General features: G+C 42.5%; 1 protein-coding gene across 2 annotated transcripts in view; it reads right to left on the reverse strand.

Moving 5' to 3' along the window:
- Positions 1-9,320: 9,320 nt before the first annotated feature.
- ccser1 (coiled-coil serine-rich protein 1) overlaps positions 9,321-17,149 on the reverse strand; it is a 100,835-nt gene continuing 93,006 nt past the window's right edge. For both annotated transcript variants that reach the window (XM_052068612.1, XM_052068611.1), the window contains exon 11: positions 9,321-10,446. In XM_052068612.1, coding sequence (XP_051924572.1) covers positions 9,787-10,446 — 660 coding nt within the window. In that variant the 3' untranslated portion in view covers positions 9,321-9,786. The remainder of the gene's footprint in view (positions 10,447-17,149) is intronic.

A 17,149-nucleotide genomic window follows, 5' to 3' on the forward strand; every position in this document is an offset into this window, starting at 1 on the left:
TCACCGCAAACAAAGCAAAGGAGGATATTATTAAGGCTACCGATATTTTTTATTTATTCAATAACTCGCCAACATCAATAATACAAACCACTAACTGGCAGACGGCGGATCAGGGGCGGGTTAGGCTTCAAAACCTGATTGAGAAGCTTCCGTTTTAAGCTACAGAGCTCTTATAGTCTTTACAGTATGAGTACGGTGGATGACAAAACGTATAGATCAATGCAAGTTAAGCCAGCTGTGACTTTCCAGTAATGACAGGAGAAAAAAAAAAACAGAGCTGGGAAAAGAGGAGAGATAAGGCGACTGCGCTGGAGAAAGTTGAGAAAATGACGAGGCAACAAATGTAATGGTAAAAAACAAAATATTGAGCTCACCATCAATAAAAAATAGAGCATTAATCCAGAAATGGACAAACTAATAATAAAGATTTGGAATAAACAACCACTGCAATCTGTCGTGAGAATATAATATAATATAATATAATATAATATAATATAATATAATATAATATAATATAATATAATATAATCATCTGACATCCCAATATGTTTCTTCAAGCCACAGTTTAAAGTTCTAGCTAGCTATTCTAGATCTTAAGCAAAGAGTGGAGAAGTTGAAACTGCGATCGTTTCCAAAAGAGATCGTCATGCCAAACTTGTCTTAAGGAAAAGCAAAAATGTGGACTGTCATAAAATTTGCATTGGATTTTACGAGTCATTAAACAGTTTTGCTTTTGTGACCCTTCTCTTTACAGGAAGCCGTGTCAGCAGCAGAACACGTTGACATGGCCGTTCACAATGATCCAGCTTTTGAAGTTACCTTCTTGAAAAAAACAAAAGTAAAGCCTACACAAGTCAATTCTATCGACTTTCGGACTGATATTCTCCATTTCACGACATGGATGAGGAAATCATCATCATGGGAGCCAAAATAATGAAAGTCATATTTCATAGCGGGTCTTAATATCCTCTGGAGGAGGTCACCGTCACGCTAGTGCCTTATTCAAAAGTTGTCTTTTTATCTGACAACAGCAACGCTGTGATAAATGTAATAAATCTCATGTTGATTATACTGAAAAGTCCCACAGCAAGATTGCATATTATGGGATTGCAAACCACCTCGTGAAGCAATGAAACCAGTGACATTCACTTTGCGGGCTAGTGACCAACCATTGACTAACAAGCTTCTCAGTCCAAACAAAGCGACGTGCCGAATAATCCGACGCAATGTGAGCGCAAAAGCAACCAAATTCATTTTCCTTTGTAATGAGATCAAGACGGACTGTTGACTCAAAGGTGATGGCGTGGTGATCTGATTTTGTCTTATGATGACATCTAACATTCGCACCGACTTTGAACTAGCAAGAGCCATATGGCAGGTTACTGGCCTGCATGCTTGGCGTCAGCAACACACACTCTGTGTGTGTGTGTGTGTGTGTGTGTGTGTGTGTGTGTGTGTGTGGCCTCCACTTTCTCAGTCACAACAGGCCAGTCAATAATCATGCAGCAAATGAGGCTTCTGTCACTTGCTGCACTTCCTCCACAGAGCTGCTTCTCGAGTCTACCCGCCATCCCGCGAGCCTCCGCCGTTGTGTCACATTTTGTGACCGAGTGTGTGTTTGTGTACGTGTGTTTGAATCCAAGCCTCCTCCCGTGTGAAGGGAAGGAAAAGCCTGTATTTGTAGTCCCAGCATGGCCTATTAAATTTGCGATGCTTCCACAACACCATCCAGACATTATTTATAAATAGCAGAGGTGGAAGTGACAGGCAAGGCGGAAGTCTCAAATAAAATTTCAAGCAAATCCCAAGTTAATGCTGGGGGAGGGGCGGGGGGGGGGGCTCGTGTCAAGTCATTACTTTGGTTCAGCAAGTAATAAGCCAAGTCATAAAATCATGCTCAGTCAAAACATGTACAGAGGATATAAAAAAATCTACACACGCCTGTTCAAAAGCCAGGCAAAAAAAGGGCGAAAATAAATCATATTCAAACCTTTTTCACCATTAACATTTCCTGCATCAGTCTTGACGGAATAAATAATCATTACAAGAGGGGAAGTAAAAAAAAAAAATCAACAAAGAACAATAATGTGATTGCGCATGTGACTGTGTTCAGAATTCACCAATTACACTCCAACTCGAGTTCAATGGGAGTCAGTACACAGGAAGTCATGAACTAAAACGAAACAAAAACAGCTGTTGAGATATTAATCATTTTATACAAATTCACATTGGTGTGATTAATGACACAGAGAATACACGTTGGAAATTTAAAACAAAAAGAGACCTAAAACTAACACTTTTTTTCTCCACATCGCCACCTGCTGCATCTGTCGTGGCATTGCCCTCAATTAATGCTCGTCTCATTTCAAGGGCCCCAAATGGTCAGGGAGAGAGAGGAGGCAGCAACACAGTCACAGCAAGTGACTCGCAAAACAGCACTCCAAAGGAAAGTGGCAATTTTAAATCTGCAACCCGTATCAAACATCATACAGCTAATGAGACGAATCGTTTCGATTACTGTTTTTTGGCAGCATCTGCCGGAACTGCTGGAGAATGTAAATGTAATGTAAAAAAAAAAAATTGCCATCGCACAAAGAACCTCTGTTTGTGAATGTAGGTCAAGCAGCAGGTCTAGGTGTCAAATTCTGCAATGCTTATCGTAGCATGGTAGCACGCGCGTCACACTTGTGAACTCCACTCTATGTGTGACAACATCTGTCTTGTTTACAGATTAGAAGCGGTGGCAAAGTAAGTCACATCTCAGCTGGACTGTGCATTGATGGTTCTGGATGTGCCAAGCGCGGGATTAGAGAGGAGAGAGTTGAGGGGATGAGCAGAATAAATAAATCGGCGGGGAGAGAGAGAGAGAGATAATGGTGGCTGAATTAAAGTGCACCACTCAGCCTTTGGCAGCCCCAAAAAGGCCCATTATTTAGTTTTTGTGTATTTTGGAGGACAGGGGCGGAGACAGCGAGTTGGCCGAATGGTGCAGTTCATTGTCAATGTTGTTCGGAAACATTTGCTTCCTGCACAGGAATAAATATGTCTCTTTTTTTCTTCTTCTTCATCAAGTACAGAGACACACCGAGTGGGCAATGTCGGTATGGGAGCGTGTATGACTACACCAAGCGCCCCCGCCTCAAACGCGGAGGATTGCCTGGTCTAAAAATGCCAGCCAAAATGTGTGATGTGTTCATGTGAAGTGAGGGATGACAGCAGGGAGAAGGCACCAACATGGCAACCCACACATCATTTACATACATCGACAATACACAAAGCGAGAAAGGGGACCGAGCAAAAATCCACCTCCTCTGAAAAAGATTGATATTGTATTGTCATTTCGCATTTGTGACACAAGAAGACTCCTTTTGTCCCAATGAAGCTCCATAATTCACTTCAACAAAACTGCTTAGCCACAAGATGCCACCAGATGGCGCAAAAACTGAATATGGGATTTTCTTTCAGTGAATAACAGAGGATCCTGTAGGTTTTGACAAGAAATACACACTGTATACATTTTAGATAGAGAGATAGGTACATAAACAATCACACGCACACACACTCACACAAACAAAGAGAGAGGGGGGGCGAGATACACACACACACACGTATATTTTTAAACAGTATATAAAAGTTTTCTAAAACAAAATGCAGGTGTTATGGTCAACAAAAGGGACAAATGGATTAACAGCGTGTGTGCGCGCGTGTGTGTGAGTGTGTGTGTGACAAACACACAGGCATGAACACAGTGCTCAGGTGTCACAGTGACACAACTGGTTAGAATTGCAGCCAGTTTGAGAAATCAAGCGGAAAGGAGAGGCAAATAAATAAAAGTTGTGATGCATGCACATACACATTCACACACACATACACACGCACGCACACACACACTACCCTTCATGCCTTGGGGAATGCACGCTTGTCATCGCACACAAGACGAAAGACTGAGGCGCTATTTGGAGCAAGAAATGTGGTCAAGTTCAGACAAACGTATTGGTCCTTCAAAAACAAGTCAAGGATATTATTGGATTATTGATGTGACTGTTTTGTAATCATATATATAAGTGTGTGTGTGTGTGTGTGTGTGTGTGTGTGTAGTCGAATTAACACAAATATTCTTTTTAAAGCAGATTAAAGTACGACCCTTATTTGGAAAGCCCTGTACTTGGGGGATTCCGGTCGCGATGCAACAGTTGTCGTCCACATATAATTATCTTCGAGAAATGAATGCACTGCCCTCAATCTACACAACGTTTAAAGAGCAGAAAGCTACAGTGGAGGAGCCATTTGGAGTGTGAAGCACCACCACCACCACCAGCTCTTTCCTGCTTCGAGTGGGGAACACAGTTGAGAGACTGCTGGTTAGCAGTTTGCACCGAGCAAAGTTGCTACAGCTGAAACATGGACACTATAAACCTCTTTGACAGCCAAGATTTGACCGGATGAATATTTGTGTTTTAATTAATCGTATTAATCTTGAATTTCTTTCATTGTGTGATTAATATAAAATAGCCACCATCCATTGATTATCCAACCCCAGCTGTTTTGGCATTTCAGCACACGCTCTATAAAACGGGGATGACCAAACTTTTTAACCAAAGGATCTACTTTTCGACAACCTCCCGCGATCGCATGCCATGATGAACAAAAGCCATAACTGCCGCTAAAATAAACGAAACAGAAAAATAAAGTTGACACAAGAGTTGATGAGTTTGTGAAAATAATTTCCTGCTTACCTTAGTGGGAGACGTGACGCGGAGCACTTTTGCAGCCTGTTAACTATCGTAGCTCACGTACACCGTTTTGAAATGCTCTCCCGGCTCTCCAGATTGCCAATCTTTGCGAGTGCCATCGATTAATTCTACAATAAACGAAATTTGACTGATAACAAACATAAAAAAATTATAATAATAAGGCTAAATCGCAAAAAATCCGACCCGCAAGGTGTAATTGCAGACTGCTGAACGCTCACAACTTCCGGTGACGAACGTCACGCACCACCGTTGGTTCAAGGTGACGTGCTTTATTTTATTTTATTTTTTTAAAGAGTTTTTGTGAAAGTGAGACTGATGGGATCATTAGGGTGTAACCTGCATTAACATAAAATATACTGTATACGTATATTACTAACATGCGCAGACACACAAATGCTAGTTTTTCAAAGTAAAATCAGATGCTTGCAAAATATCTTATTTTGATGAGAAACAAAAGATAATCAGTCTGCTTTCAGGAAGGACTAGTGGAAATCAGAGAAGACGCTAACCAAACCATTGTGAGGTCCGGGCTATTTCCCTTTGGAACACCTTGCAAACAGACACCTCCAAATTTTAATTAATGGTCCTGGCTCACGTTTAATCTGTTCGCAAAATAGCTGCTGATTAAATTGATTATCAATTAGTTGTTCATGAATCACCTTTCACGTGAATTGCCATGTTTACAATGTACCCTATATCTGAAAAGACAAACACATTTTATTGCCTGGGTGGGTGTGGAAGTTTGCACATGTGCTGTGTGTGAATGGTCCAAAATATTTTGTGTGTCAGTATGATTGGAGAGGCTTTTTTTTTTTTACACTGTATGTGAGTAGACAAATCGCTTTTTACATGCATGTACTAATGGGTGAATGTTTCTAACATGAATTTGTGTATACCATAGGTGTGAATGGACAGGCAGTTGTTTACAGGTGTACGTGAAAGAACAGTCGTATCAGGTGCACCCAAAGAAGTTTCCGGCTGCTGCGTGACGACATGGCGAAAGACAGGTCGGACGCAGTAAAAATGAATCCCGCCGTCCAACTCGTCTGGACTGACGCTTCAAGGTTCTTCAAGTGAATCACATTTATTGATGGGCAGTCATAGCAAGTAACATGATGGAAAAATGACTCACCCTGCCCAAAACACAACAGCCCAAACAACACGAAAAACAGCATGCGAGCATCAAAGTCATACCAATTCAAGTGTTTTTTTTATTTTATTTTATTGATTTAATGGTTTTAAATATGAATAAGAACAGAGACAATGAAGCCAAACTCCTGTGATAAAATATTCATGGTGTCAAAAACAAGCCCCAAAATACACCATAACTAATTCAACCTGATCATTCTGTTGGAAATCAGCATTGTATTAAACAGACGTGTCTGTATCATATATGTTTGGTCGAAGATATATCAATAAATGACTCCCAATTCAACCTCAACTGGAATGGAGCAGCTTATTTAAACATACAACAAAAGGTTTTGAAACATGCCTTTTTCACAATGCTTCTTCCCTGAGAACGGCATGCTGGTCACATGCCTTTTTTTTTTTTTTTTTTTTTTGGGTGGAATGGCATTTGTGCGGCTCCACCCACAGCTCCTTCAAAAGAAAAATAAATAAATGCATTTAAAATCCCTTAGAAATGATGCCGTGTGTGACCAGCAGGACACACAGTCCTCTATTGCTAAATTATGATTCTAAAGCATGTTTCCTTCCCTTTTTAAGCAATAATCTGTTTGTAAGTAACATACGTTTGTGGCGTGAGGAGTTCAAACTCCTCGTCCCACAGCAGCGTGCGACCCATCATCGCGTACTCATTTGTCAAGCTACACCATTGTAAACGGAAATGTATTTTCCCTTTGAAATGGTGGCCCGTTTGTCACAAAAGGCTTTGGAGGACGCAAATGCCATCCCGCAACTGTGTGTGATTGGTATCGCACGCTGAATTGCGCTTGCTCAGTCCACAAAATGAAGGGTTCCACACAAACAGGGCATTGGCTCAAAAAGGAAGTCAACAGCCTTTACAACAACAATATTTACGGGAAAGAAGCACTGTGTAAAAATAGTCAAAAAACATTCCCAAACCTTATAGCTTGATGTCGTTTTTTTTTTCCTCCCCCATGAGGTTTTTTTTAGGTCGCACTGAGCTAAAGTGCAAAGGCCTTCAGAAGTGCGCGTACAGTACGTACAAGTATCACGATTATGATCTGGAACGATTGTTTTGTTTTGTTTTGTTTTGTTTTGTTTTTTCAATGGCCACGTCTACTCTAACTGGCCTGTGGACGGGCAAGCTTGTTCACACCTTCTCGTAAGAATCATATGTACAGGTCGGGTCATTTACAATCACAAAAAGTGATTCCAGAACAAAAACAAAACATTTCATCAGCAACATTTTAAAAAGCTAAAACGATATCTTAGTTTTGATTTCTTCATGATAGCATCATCGTAGTTATTCATGTCCTTTCCACTGCGTGATTGTTCTTCCTGTTTTCTATGGTGGTAAACATAAATAAGGCAATAATAAAAAATAAAAATAATATTCCCAGCATTTGAAATATAGCTTTTGGAGTCTTCAATGAGATGGAATGTCAGTACCGTAGGTTGAAAGACAGCGGAGTGTGATTAGCAGGGTTGAGGTGAATGAAGTCAAGAGAAGGACTCGAAGGGAAAGAAAAATGGCGGGGGGCGGCGGAAGGGGGGTCTGGCATCCATCAGCAATAAATATGCAATCGAGCCAAAACGGCGGTGTCGTGTGTAACTCGGACTCTTAATGTAAAAATGGATCCATACTAACGAGGTTTGAAGTTGGAAACATGATTAGCGTTTGTTGTATTGAAAAAGCACAAAAACTGTCCAGTGTGTCCAGTCTCAACTCTGGTCATTTGTTCCAGTTTGGAAGCACTTTTCCCATACAACTAGAACCTTTCCCCGTCAAACTGTTGACATCATCAAACCTTCAATATGGTTGTAATCTGACCAGAAAATGGGTGCACATTAAAAAAAATAATTGTTTAAATGGCTCAAACGTTTTTTTGCCAGCAATTTGATATTTCCACTTGAATTCAAAATCTACAAACTTTCTGGCATGCTTGAAGTCTCGGCTTGAATTTCAATTGTAGTCTCTCACACCAATGAAGTGATACAAGGAAGGTTTTTTGATGGTTTTCAGTTTTGAAAGCTTTGGTGTACAGTATTTTAGCTTTCTGTCACTTTTTGACATTTTGGCAACAAAAGTCGTGGAATTTTAGATGGATTAACCCAAACTGTGTAAATTACCCTTTTGGTTTCTATGAATGTTTTGATATATTTTGGCCTCAAACGAAGAAACTACAACAACACGATTTTGGAATTATTTTGGAGCTCATAGATTTCCATCCATCCACTTTCTCTCATGCTTATTCTCATTTGCGTTGCAGGCAGTGGGGCCAAAGATGCGATTTACACTCTGGACTGATTGCCAGCCAATCACAGGGTACTTAAGTGGATAGACAAACAATCACCATCCAATCAATGATTTAGGGTCTGAACATAACATGCGTGTTTTTTTGGCAGGGGGGTGAGGGGGTATCGAGTCACGTGCAACTTCCACACAGCAGGGATTTAAATCGAGAACCTCAAAACTGTGAGGTAGATATGATAACCTCTATACCACCACGCTGACCATTGATTAAAAGTCAAGAGCAACATTACAAAAATAACAACAACAACAAAATCCTTCAATGTGCGAGTTTAGAATTTTCCCATATCATTTTTAAAATCTTGTCTCTACATGAGTGCTGCTGTAATAAATTATAAAGTGGACTTTTGCAAATGAGTATCTAGTGACGTATTCTTATGTCACTGCACAAACTACGTCGCGTGAGTTTGTAACCTCCACGCCTCAAATGTTGGATCTGCCGTCAACCAAGAATTCTCAGTGTTGTCTGTTATCAGCGTTTGTATGTTCAAGTTTAACAATTACATGGTGAGCTGGATTTAAAACAAAAAAATTGTGCTCACCAGCCGTATGTTAAGTTCCCTTTTTGAAAAACTTAGCGGCAGACTTCGCTAAGTCTTCTTAGTTAAGCGAACTTAGTACAGACTTCGGACGCTCACCTGTTAAGTGTCCCTTTAAGCTTCAGCACCCCGCACACACTGGACAGAAGAAACAAATGACGGAAGAAAAGATGGATGGATGAATGGAGGGAGGGAAGGAGGGTGTGCAGGAACTGAGGCGTACATTTTGGCAACATGAGACAACGGCATCGGCGAGCATCCCTGCAAAACACGTGTGACAGTCAGCCCCCATTGCGTTCAGCAGCAACAAAAACCCCCACACACAAAAAAAGCTTCAAATAAATTAAAAGGATGAAAAGAAAGGAATTACATTCAAAAATAAAAAAAACACAATTTCTCGGTTGAGGTTCATTCTGTTTCCTTTTAGCCATCCAGGAGCATATCTGGACGTTTGTGTGTGTGCGCAGGTGTGTACTTTGTAGTGCATACACGTGGGTGTAAGCACAACTAAACTGTTGGCATGACACCACGTGGGAGCTTCAACATTTGGTGTGTGTGTGTGTGTGTCTGAAAAAAAATTCAGAGGAGGTTCATGCAGGCCTGAAACCTGGCTGTGTTCAGGTGAATTTCACCAGTGTTTCTTGTTTTCTCTTGTGATTGCCTTTCTGCGTGTGTGTTTGTGTGTGCGTGCGCGCAATGATGAACAACATGTCAGCAAAGGTTGATCCATGACTCATGGAGAAAATTCCTGCTATGTTTCTTTTTCAACTTCATGGGAGGAGGACTGGAAAGTGCCTTTATGTGTGTGTGTGTGTGTGTGTGTGTTTGCGGGTCAAACATTTTTTCTCGTCGCGTTTTCTTCTATTTTACTTTGTGAGATGAGTAAAGAAATTGGTGTTATGTGTCATGTGCGTGAACAAAAGTGAAGTCAGTGAAGATCCACCCACGAGAGTTGTGTGGAACATTCCGTTCAACTGCTGCACCGTCCATTTCTTTTGCGACTTTGGAAAAGAGCAAACAAAATGTCCGCTCGCGATCAAGTGTCTCTCTGCGTGAGCGCCTGGAGGTCGGCGGTGTGCAGGGAGTGCTGGAGGAAGACGTTTTTACGAGAGTAGCTGTGCAGGGACAGCGGGCCCCGGGGCGGTTGCCCCAGGCGCCCCGTGAAGGGTGAGGACGAAGAAGAGGAAGAAGAGGAAGAAGTTGGGTTGGGAGGGGAGGGGAGGCCCGACAAGGAGATGCTCCCTCTGCTGGCCAGGCTGTGGAGGCTGGACGAGGAGGCGCCCACCGCCCGGGGGATGAGGCTGTGGTGGTGAAGCTCCCCTTTGCGGGACGTCAAGCTTCCTCCTAAGGACTCAGAAGACGATGAGACCCTTTCCGGCTGGCCGCCGCACAAAGATGGCATTGCGTGGTGAGGCTGAGGGTGGGCAGCAGCGATGAAAGAACGGTGGGCTGTATTCGCTGCGCCGGCAGGTGGGTGGGAGTGATTCTCCTCTCTGGCGGAACCAAGAAGTAGCAGGTGATGGGGGTCGTTAGCGAGGTCCCCTGCGAGTGGCGCAGGGGGCGGTGTACCCTCGGACCGCACTGCCTTTCGTTCCTTTGGGGGCAGGCTGCTGCTGCTGCTGCTGCTGCTGCTGCTGCTGCTGCTGCTGCTGCTGCTGCTGCCTGGTCCTGACGACCACCCTGGATGGCTGTTGGCCTGAGAGAAACGGCAAAAGAAAAGTGTCGTTACAAAAAGAATGTTGCGTCATCATGTCAGATTTCCATCCAAGGTCTCCTGACAAAGATGGCAGCTCCAGTCCTGCTTGTCTCAACATCAAGGCGGCTCGTGATGACAAACAATTAGAACTGCTTGCAGTTAAATTGAAAAGGAGCTTAAAAAAACAAAAAAAAAAAAACCCTGACGAATCAACCACATGCTGCTTCGCTATGTCACAGATTCCCACACAAAGTCTCTTGACTACCACGGCAGCTGGTGTCCCACTTCCACCAAAAATAGAGCAACCTTGAGTTGGCACACATGCAGAATCATACATGGTCTTAAGCCCCCCACACCCCCCACCCCCAAAAAAACATCAACGTACAATTTTTATGTCTTCCTCTCAAGCGCGTGATGAGTGAAGGTGTTTCCACCAGGGTGGGATAAGCCAGCGACTCCCGAAGAGAGGCGCTGCAATTAGAGCGACCGGGAGCGCGCCGCTCGCGTGTTTGCTGTCGACTGTTAATTGGGTGACATTTTGAGAACCAGAAGCTCTGTGGGCTCCTGCAGCTTGTTCTAATTGTTTCTAAACCAAGCGGAACCCTGCTCACTAAAGAACACACACTTGCAGTCGCCCGCGCGCAGGCACACGTGAACTCGGCGAGACAAGCAGGACGCAAGGTTTGCACGAAGCCGCAAAGCGCCGCCATCAAAGGGGCTCCCTGGACGCGGCGGAGAGGATGGCAAATAAAGCTGGATGGCAGAAACAGAAGCCACCTGTTCTCCTTTCACACGCCACTGAGCGCCTCCCCCTGATGAAGAGCAGCTCATCACGGCCATTCCCCCTCTCTCCTCCCTCGCACGCTACTCTGCAAAAATTCCAACCTAACCGTGATTCAGGACAGTTTATGTGGCCAAATGAGATATGAGATCCATGATAGAATATCAACAAACTCTTGTTACGGGCCAAATAACCCTTTTAATTTACACAAAAAATCAGATTAACATTTTTACTGCAGTCATTTCAGTAAGTTAAACCAAAAAAAATTGTCTGATGATGTCAGAGGAGATGAATCGTAAGCTTAATGGGATCTGGAAAGTTTTTTTTTTTTTTTGCTTGAGGATGAATCCCCATTTTTGCCTTATTTCATGAGTGGTGAGGTCAAAGGTCATCAGCTTTTAAATGGTTAAAAGCTCACATGACGTCTTTACTTACTTTACTTACTTCAGAAAGGACTTTCCAGTGGCCATTCAACATTTCCATAAAGTTTGGGGCAATAAGGTTTGGGTTAGGGATATTTTCCAATCGTAACCTAATTTTAAATGGTTTTTTTTCCCCCTCAAAAAGAGGGAATTCATGTTTGAAAGATTCAAATTGGGATAACCTTGTCCATTTTTAAGGAATATATAGAAACATGGACCATTTAACCAGAGCAAGTTACATTTAATTACAGCTTCACACGTTAAACCAGTCATATTGTCGATATACTGTATGCATATATAAGCACACTTTGATTCTCACCTCTTTCATCTCAAACTGCTTTAAACAACAAAGTGTGTTAGGGAAAAGTGCACGACTGTCCGTGTTTTATGTTATGTGTTGTGTTTATTATTTTACTTTATGTTAACTGTTTTGTAAAGCGCTTTGTTACAGCTGCCGCTGTTGTGAAAGCGCTATACAAATCAGCATGTATTGTATTGTATTGTATTGTATTGTATTGTATTGTATATTATTGTATTGTATTGTGGTGCTTATGGAAATAATGGAGCTTTCCAGCGAGATGGAAACCGTTTCCTTCAAGTGACCGCGGACTACTCCCTTACTTAAGTGGCTCCCTCCATTTCTTTTGATGTCCATTACCTGCTACACGGTTTAAAAAAAACAAAAACAAAGGCACTTTGGAGTGGTTATTGAGCGTCTGGTGCTTGCTAATGCGTCCTGATGAGCGGACGCACGCAGCAAGACTTCCCTCTGACTTATTTGTCTCGTTAAGACGAGTGCAGCTCAATCCTTCATGAGTGGGGGAGGCGGGTGGGGCATACTGAAACCCCACGAGGGAACTGTCACAGCGCCGCCCTGCTCCTGGTTTTTGCGGGATGGCTGACTGAGGGACTAAATCTGAACAGAGCAACTGTTCGAGTTCCAGGAGAAGTTTTTTTGTTTTATTTCCCGAGTTCTACAAAGCATCGCAGCAAAAACCTAATGCATTGTCAAGACCTATAAACTAGCATGACTTTAGTACACAACGTGACGTAAAGTGAGCCTGACTATTATTTTTTGGTTTCATTTGTTTCTGAAAATTCAACAAGACACAGCAACAACCAGCATTATCATGCACCATCTTGACTACAGCCAAAAAGAATTGAGGCATTACGTGAGCATGTGATGTGGGAGGCCAACTTTTATTTGTATTCCTAGCATGCTTTGACTAAAGACAGATTTATACAATGTTATTGCAAAAAAAAAAATTAGTGTTCCTAATCTCGAAAGTTAAAGTTGTGGTATCGCTTTGTATGTGTGTGTGTAATAGTCTGCGACAGATGGAGACAAAGCAAAAGGTCAAGCACAATGAAAAGAGAGGCGTAAACAAATGGAGTCAAAGGATGGCGGGCGAGGGCTGACAGATTGGCAAAAACGTGATCAAAGACGTAGATAAAACGCGACGAGAGCAACAGACGGTGGGGGGGACAGAACTGATTTACAAACTCAGATGTCCTCTCCCAAGTACGCGCCTCTCAAATATTGATGCTGTGTGAGTGTCCACAAGTAGGACTGGAATAAATCACAGTGATAGTTTACTTAGGGTGCAAATGGACAAGGGCTCCTCAAGACTCAAGAACCTTCCATCACACACCACTTGGAATGACTTTCAAACAAAATACACACACACACACACACACACACTATGCAGTATGCGACACACCGGGGGGAAACAGTGGAAGCACAACACCGGTGTCATCAATCACACACCAGGACTCAATACCCCATGGAGGCACAGAATCGTAATGAGGTCCAAAAAACGCATTGGACACCAAAAAGTTAAGAGTCCTCACGGAGATAAAAAGGGAAAAGTTGATTCGAATACTATCTTTTCTATTTTTTTTTACATTTAACTGTTGCCTTCATGATAGAAGTTTTAATCAAACAACTTTTGATATACCGCAGTAGAAACACTCCAAACCCTTTTGATTTCAGTCATTGAGCGAGTCAACACAGATGAATCAAGTGTTGTTTTTCCATTTGAATGAGATGAGAAAATCTCTCTGAATGTTCTGAACTTTCTGTTTCTAAGTGTTTAAAAATAATGCTGCAGTTGTTCTTCCTTGGTAGACAGCACTTGAGATGGTTACAGCGCAGACACGGTGATTATTATTGATATTTCAACGGTCCATGCTATCCTTCTTTGTTTCTCTTGTAATTTCTACATTTGTATTTTAAAATTCTCTTGTCCTGTATTTCTGGCCCCCTTACTTGGGTTCCAACCACACTAATCGTGACAGTGCTAACAGAGTATAGAAAAACAAAGAACATGGCCTGGAACAGTCGGTGAATGCCTGCAGACATTCAGGACATCTCCCACATCTATTTTCTCCCAAACAATCAAATAAAAGCTGAGAATGCGAGCGTGCCGGCTGTCAAACACACTCTTTCTGGTTTACCTCAGTAAACAGCCCCTTTTGGAGCAGCCGTTGCCATCCTCTACTTTTCACATATCGCGGAAAGCTCTTGTATTGTGTAATCATTCAGTTTTTGGTCACTCCATTTCTCTCACGGCGGAAACGCTTACAAATACGAATTCGAGTTTAAGTTCTTCTGGTGCGGCATTAATTTGGACCACGCCATAGCCGTGCGTTATTCCCCAATCTGTGTTATTGTCATGGTAAAGTCACTATTTGAGAAAAGTAATAGTAGCTAGCTGCAGACTGGTTAGCTTCTAGCTAGCCCCTCGTAACCCACCGCTTGGTGCTATTTGACAAAGACCAGACTGCATTGTTAGCTAGCTACAGCCAACTAGCTACAGACTAGGTAGCTGCCCCCACACTTCACGTCACACGTAACACACACGTCACCTGTATTACATGAGCGGTTGATTCCATGTTAATATTACGAGTGGTCGTCAGTTTACAAGCACTGACATTATTTCAAAGCAACAGTGTGCGTAATTAGTTTGCGCAGTGGTGTGGAAAGGAACCAGTTACCGCCAATGTTTTTCCTAGAAATGTTGACAGTAATTAGGATTTAACGAATGCAGTTGCATATGTTAGCGATAGACGACATTCATTCAGGTTGAGTTAAAACAAAAAGAACCCCCATCTTCAACCGCTAAGAAAATTAAAGCTTTAACGTTGGCAACCGTCTGACTTGGGAACCGTCTGACTTTAACTCAATTTTGCCCAACATGCACTCTTAAATGCTCAAAGTGCTAGATATGTGCATTATTAATCTAATGAGTGAGTGTAAATGCTGTGAAGCGTGTGGGTGTTTGTTTTCTATGAAGAGTCAAATGATGACATCATGAATTATAAGCACTTTGAGCGGACAGGTCCATGACACCAGTCTTGCTTTCTGTCTGTAGGCCTTGTGTTTTTTTTCTTCTTTCCCCTCCCTTGACCTCTATTCTTCACTCATCTCACACCTTCTCTACCACTGCCCTTCATTTTGACCTGGTTATTTTTTTTCTTTTCTTTTTCTTCTTCATGGTTGTGTAACGCTGTGCATAAGAATGCCGGCGGCTGCCAAGGCCGAGCAGACCCTGACAGCTGGAGGATTGATGGCAGACTGCTGCTGTCTGGAGACCAAGAACAAGGAAAGGCCACCATGAAGTTTCAGAAAATGTGAAATTGAAAAATTTGGAGAACAGAACAGTGACCTCGTAGCGAACATGTCGGCAAGTTTTGGGCTCTAATTGCAAGTGGCGTGGGTTTGCCCCAGGTACTCTGACTTCCTCTCACATTTCAAGACTAATAATAAACATGTAAGTTAGGTTCACTGGAGACTCTAAATTATCCATTTGTGTGAATGTTTATTTGTCTATACAGATTGTTCACTACATTGGCTGGGCAAAGTCAGTTGGGACCTTCATAATTAGGGCTGGGCAATATATCATTAATGGATCAATATGTAGATAGGAAAAATATCAGTCAACTACATAGACTTTTCAAAACTCACGCTGCAACCAACCACATACCTCCATTCAAGTTTGTCACTAATTGCCAGTTATGGCCAGCCAATGACAATTATCTACTTGGGTGCGGAAAATAAGATAGCACACGTAACGACAACAATAGCATTTTCTCGAGTGATCAGGTTAGTCTGTTCAATCCCTCCGCTTCAAACGTGGCCGGCAAGGTAATAAAAGCTGGATTCAGCACTGGCCTAGCAGAATATGAAGCAAGTGACGTCTGGCTCATGGGCTAATTTCAGCAAGACAAGAAATAATGGAGAACGGAAGAAGTGTGTGTGTGTTTGTGTGTGTGTGTGTGATTGTTATACATTTTAGTACGAGTGTACACTGTAGACTGCACATCCACAATAAAGTATTTAAAAAGAAAAAAAAATGTCACCTTGAACCTAAGGTAGCGCGCGTGTGTGCGTGTGTGTGTGTGTGTGTTTGTGTGTGTGTGTGTGTGTGTGTGTGTGTGTGTGTGTGACCGCGGGAGAGCTATGTGATGTTCTAGTATGACACCAAGAACAAGTATTGTGCTGTTAGTTGCTACGGGATGGGGGGGAAAAAGCATGGTTTTGCAATGTTGACATTGAACCGTTTGATCTCGGGAGACTGGATGCTTGAAACGTAGAATAAAGATTGAGCGCTCCTGATTTCGAAGGTGTGATGAAAGTTATTAACACCCGGAAGACACCAAGGAACTGTTTTCAATTGTGGGGAAAAAAAATGTATAATGGCATCTTTGAGCTGTACTGCTAAAGCTTCAGTCCGATTAGAGCGTCTTCAGTGTGTGAAGTATTTCACCCCAGGCTTCAGAATCGCCCGATGCAAAATGGAAGGAGTCGGGCCGTGCCAGAGTCACCCCGAGAGCAGGAAATTGTTAAGAGGCTTATCAGGAAGGAGATATGGTGGGGGGGACTTGGATGCACAAAACCCAACAGGTGCACGGGTGCAATGATGGCGAAAATAAAATCATTGACCACCAGCTTGGGCAAATGTTTCCTGGACATTGCCCAAAGAGAGTGGGATGATGGTGAGAAGAAACGCGAGCAAGGGGATGGTGAAGTACTTGTAGGAGGTGAGGAACGACTAGAGAATATGAAGGACAAAAAGTCAAAGCGGCAAAAAGAGAGAGGCTCCAAACGCTTCGATAATACAACAAAAGCGGAAGGGCATGTCGGCTACATGCTCAGATGGAGGAGAACAAAGTGAGCAAGCTGAAAGTTACTGAAGATGAAAAAGAAAAATAATTAGCAAACCAGAGGATGAAGATAAAAGCAGGCCTCCAATAAATAGCCAACATCAAAATGCTCAAAGAAAGGCTCTGTTTAATCTTTTTTTTTCTTTTTGGGTACTTTCAGAGTAGAACAAGTGTTTTCAAGTAAATTACCCACTTGGCTCAAAACACAAAGAATAAAAATAAGACAAGACACCGCCGATAATTCCGGACCTGGATGGTGCAGCTCTCCATAGCTAAATCCACCGAGGAGGTATCGTTTGACTCAGGGATCGTCATAATAACCATCTAATCAACT

The sequence above is a fragment of the Hippocampus zosterae genome, chromosome 6, assembly GCF_025434085.1.
Source record: "Hippocampus zosterae strain Florida chromosome 6, ASM2543408v3, whole genome shotgun sequence".
Taxonomy (NCBI): domain Eukaryota; kingdom Metazoa; phylum Chordata; class Actinopteri; order Syngnathiformes; family Syngnathidae; genus Hippocampus; species Hippocampus zosterae.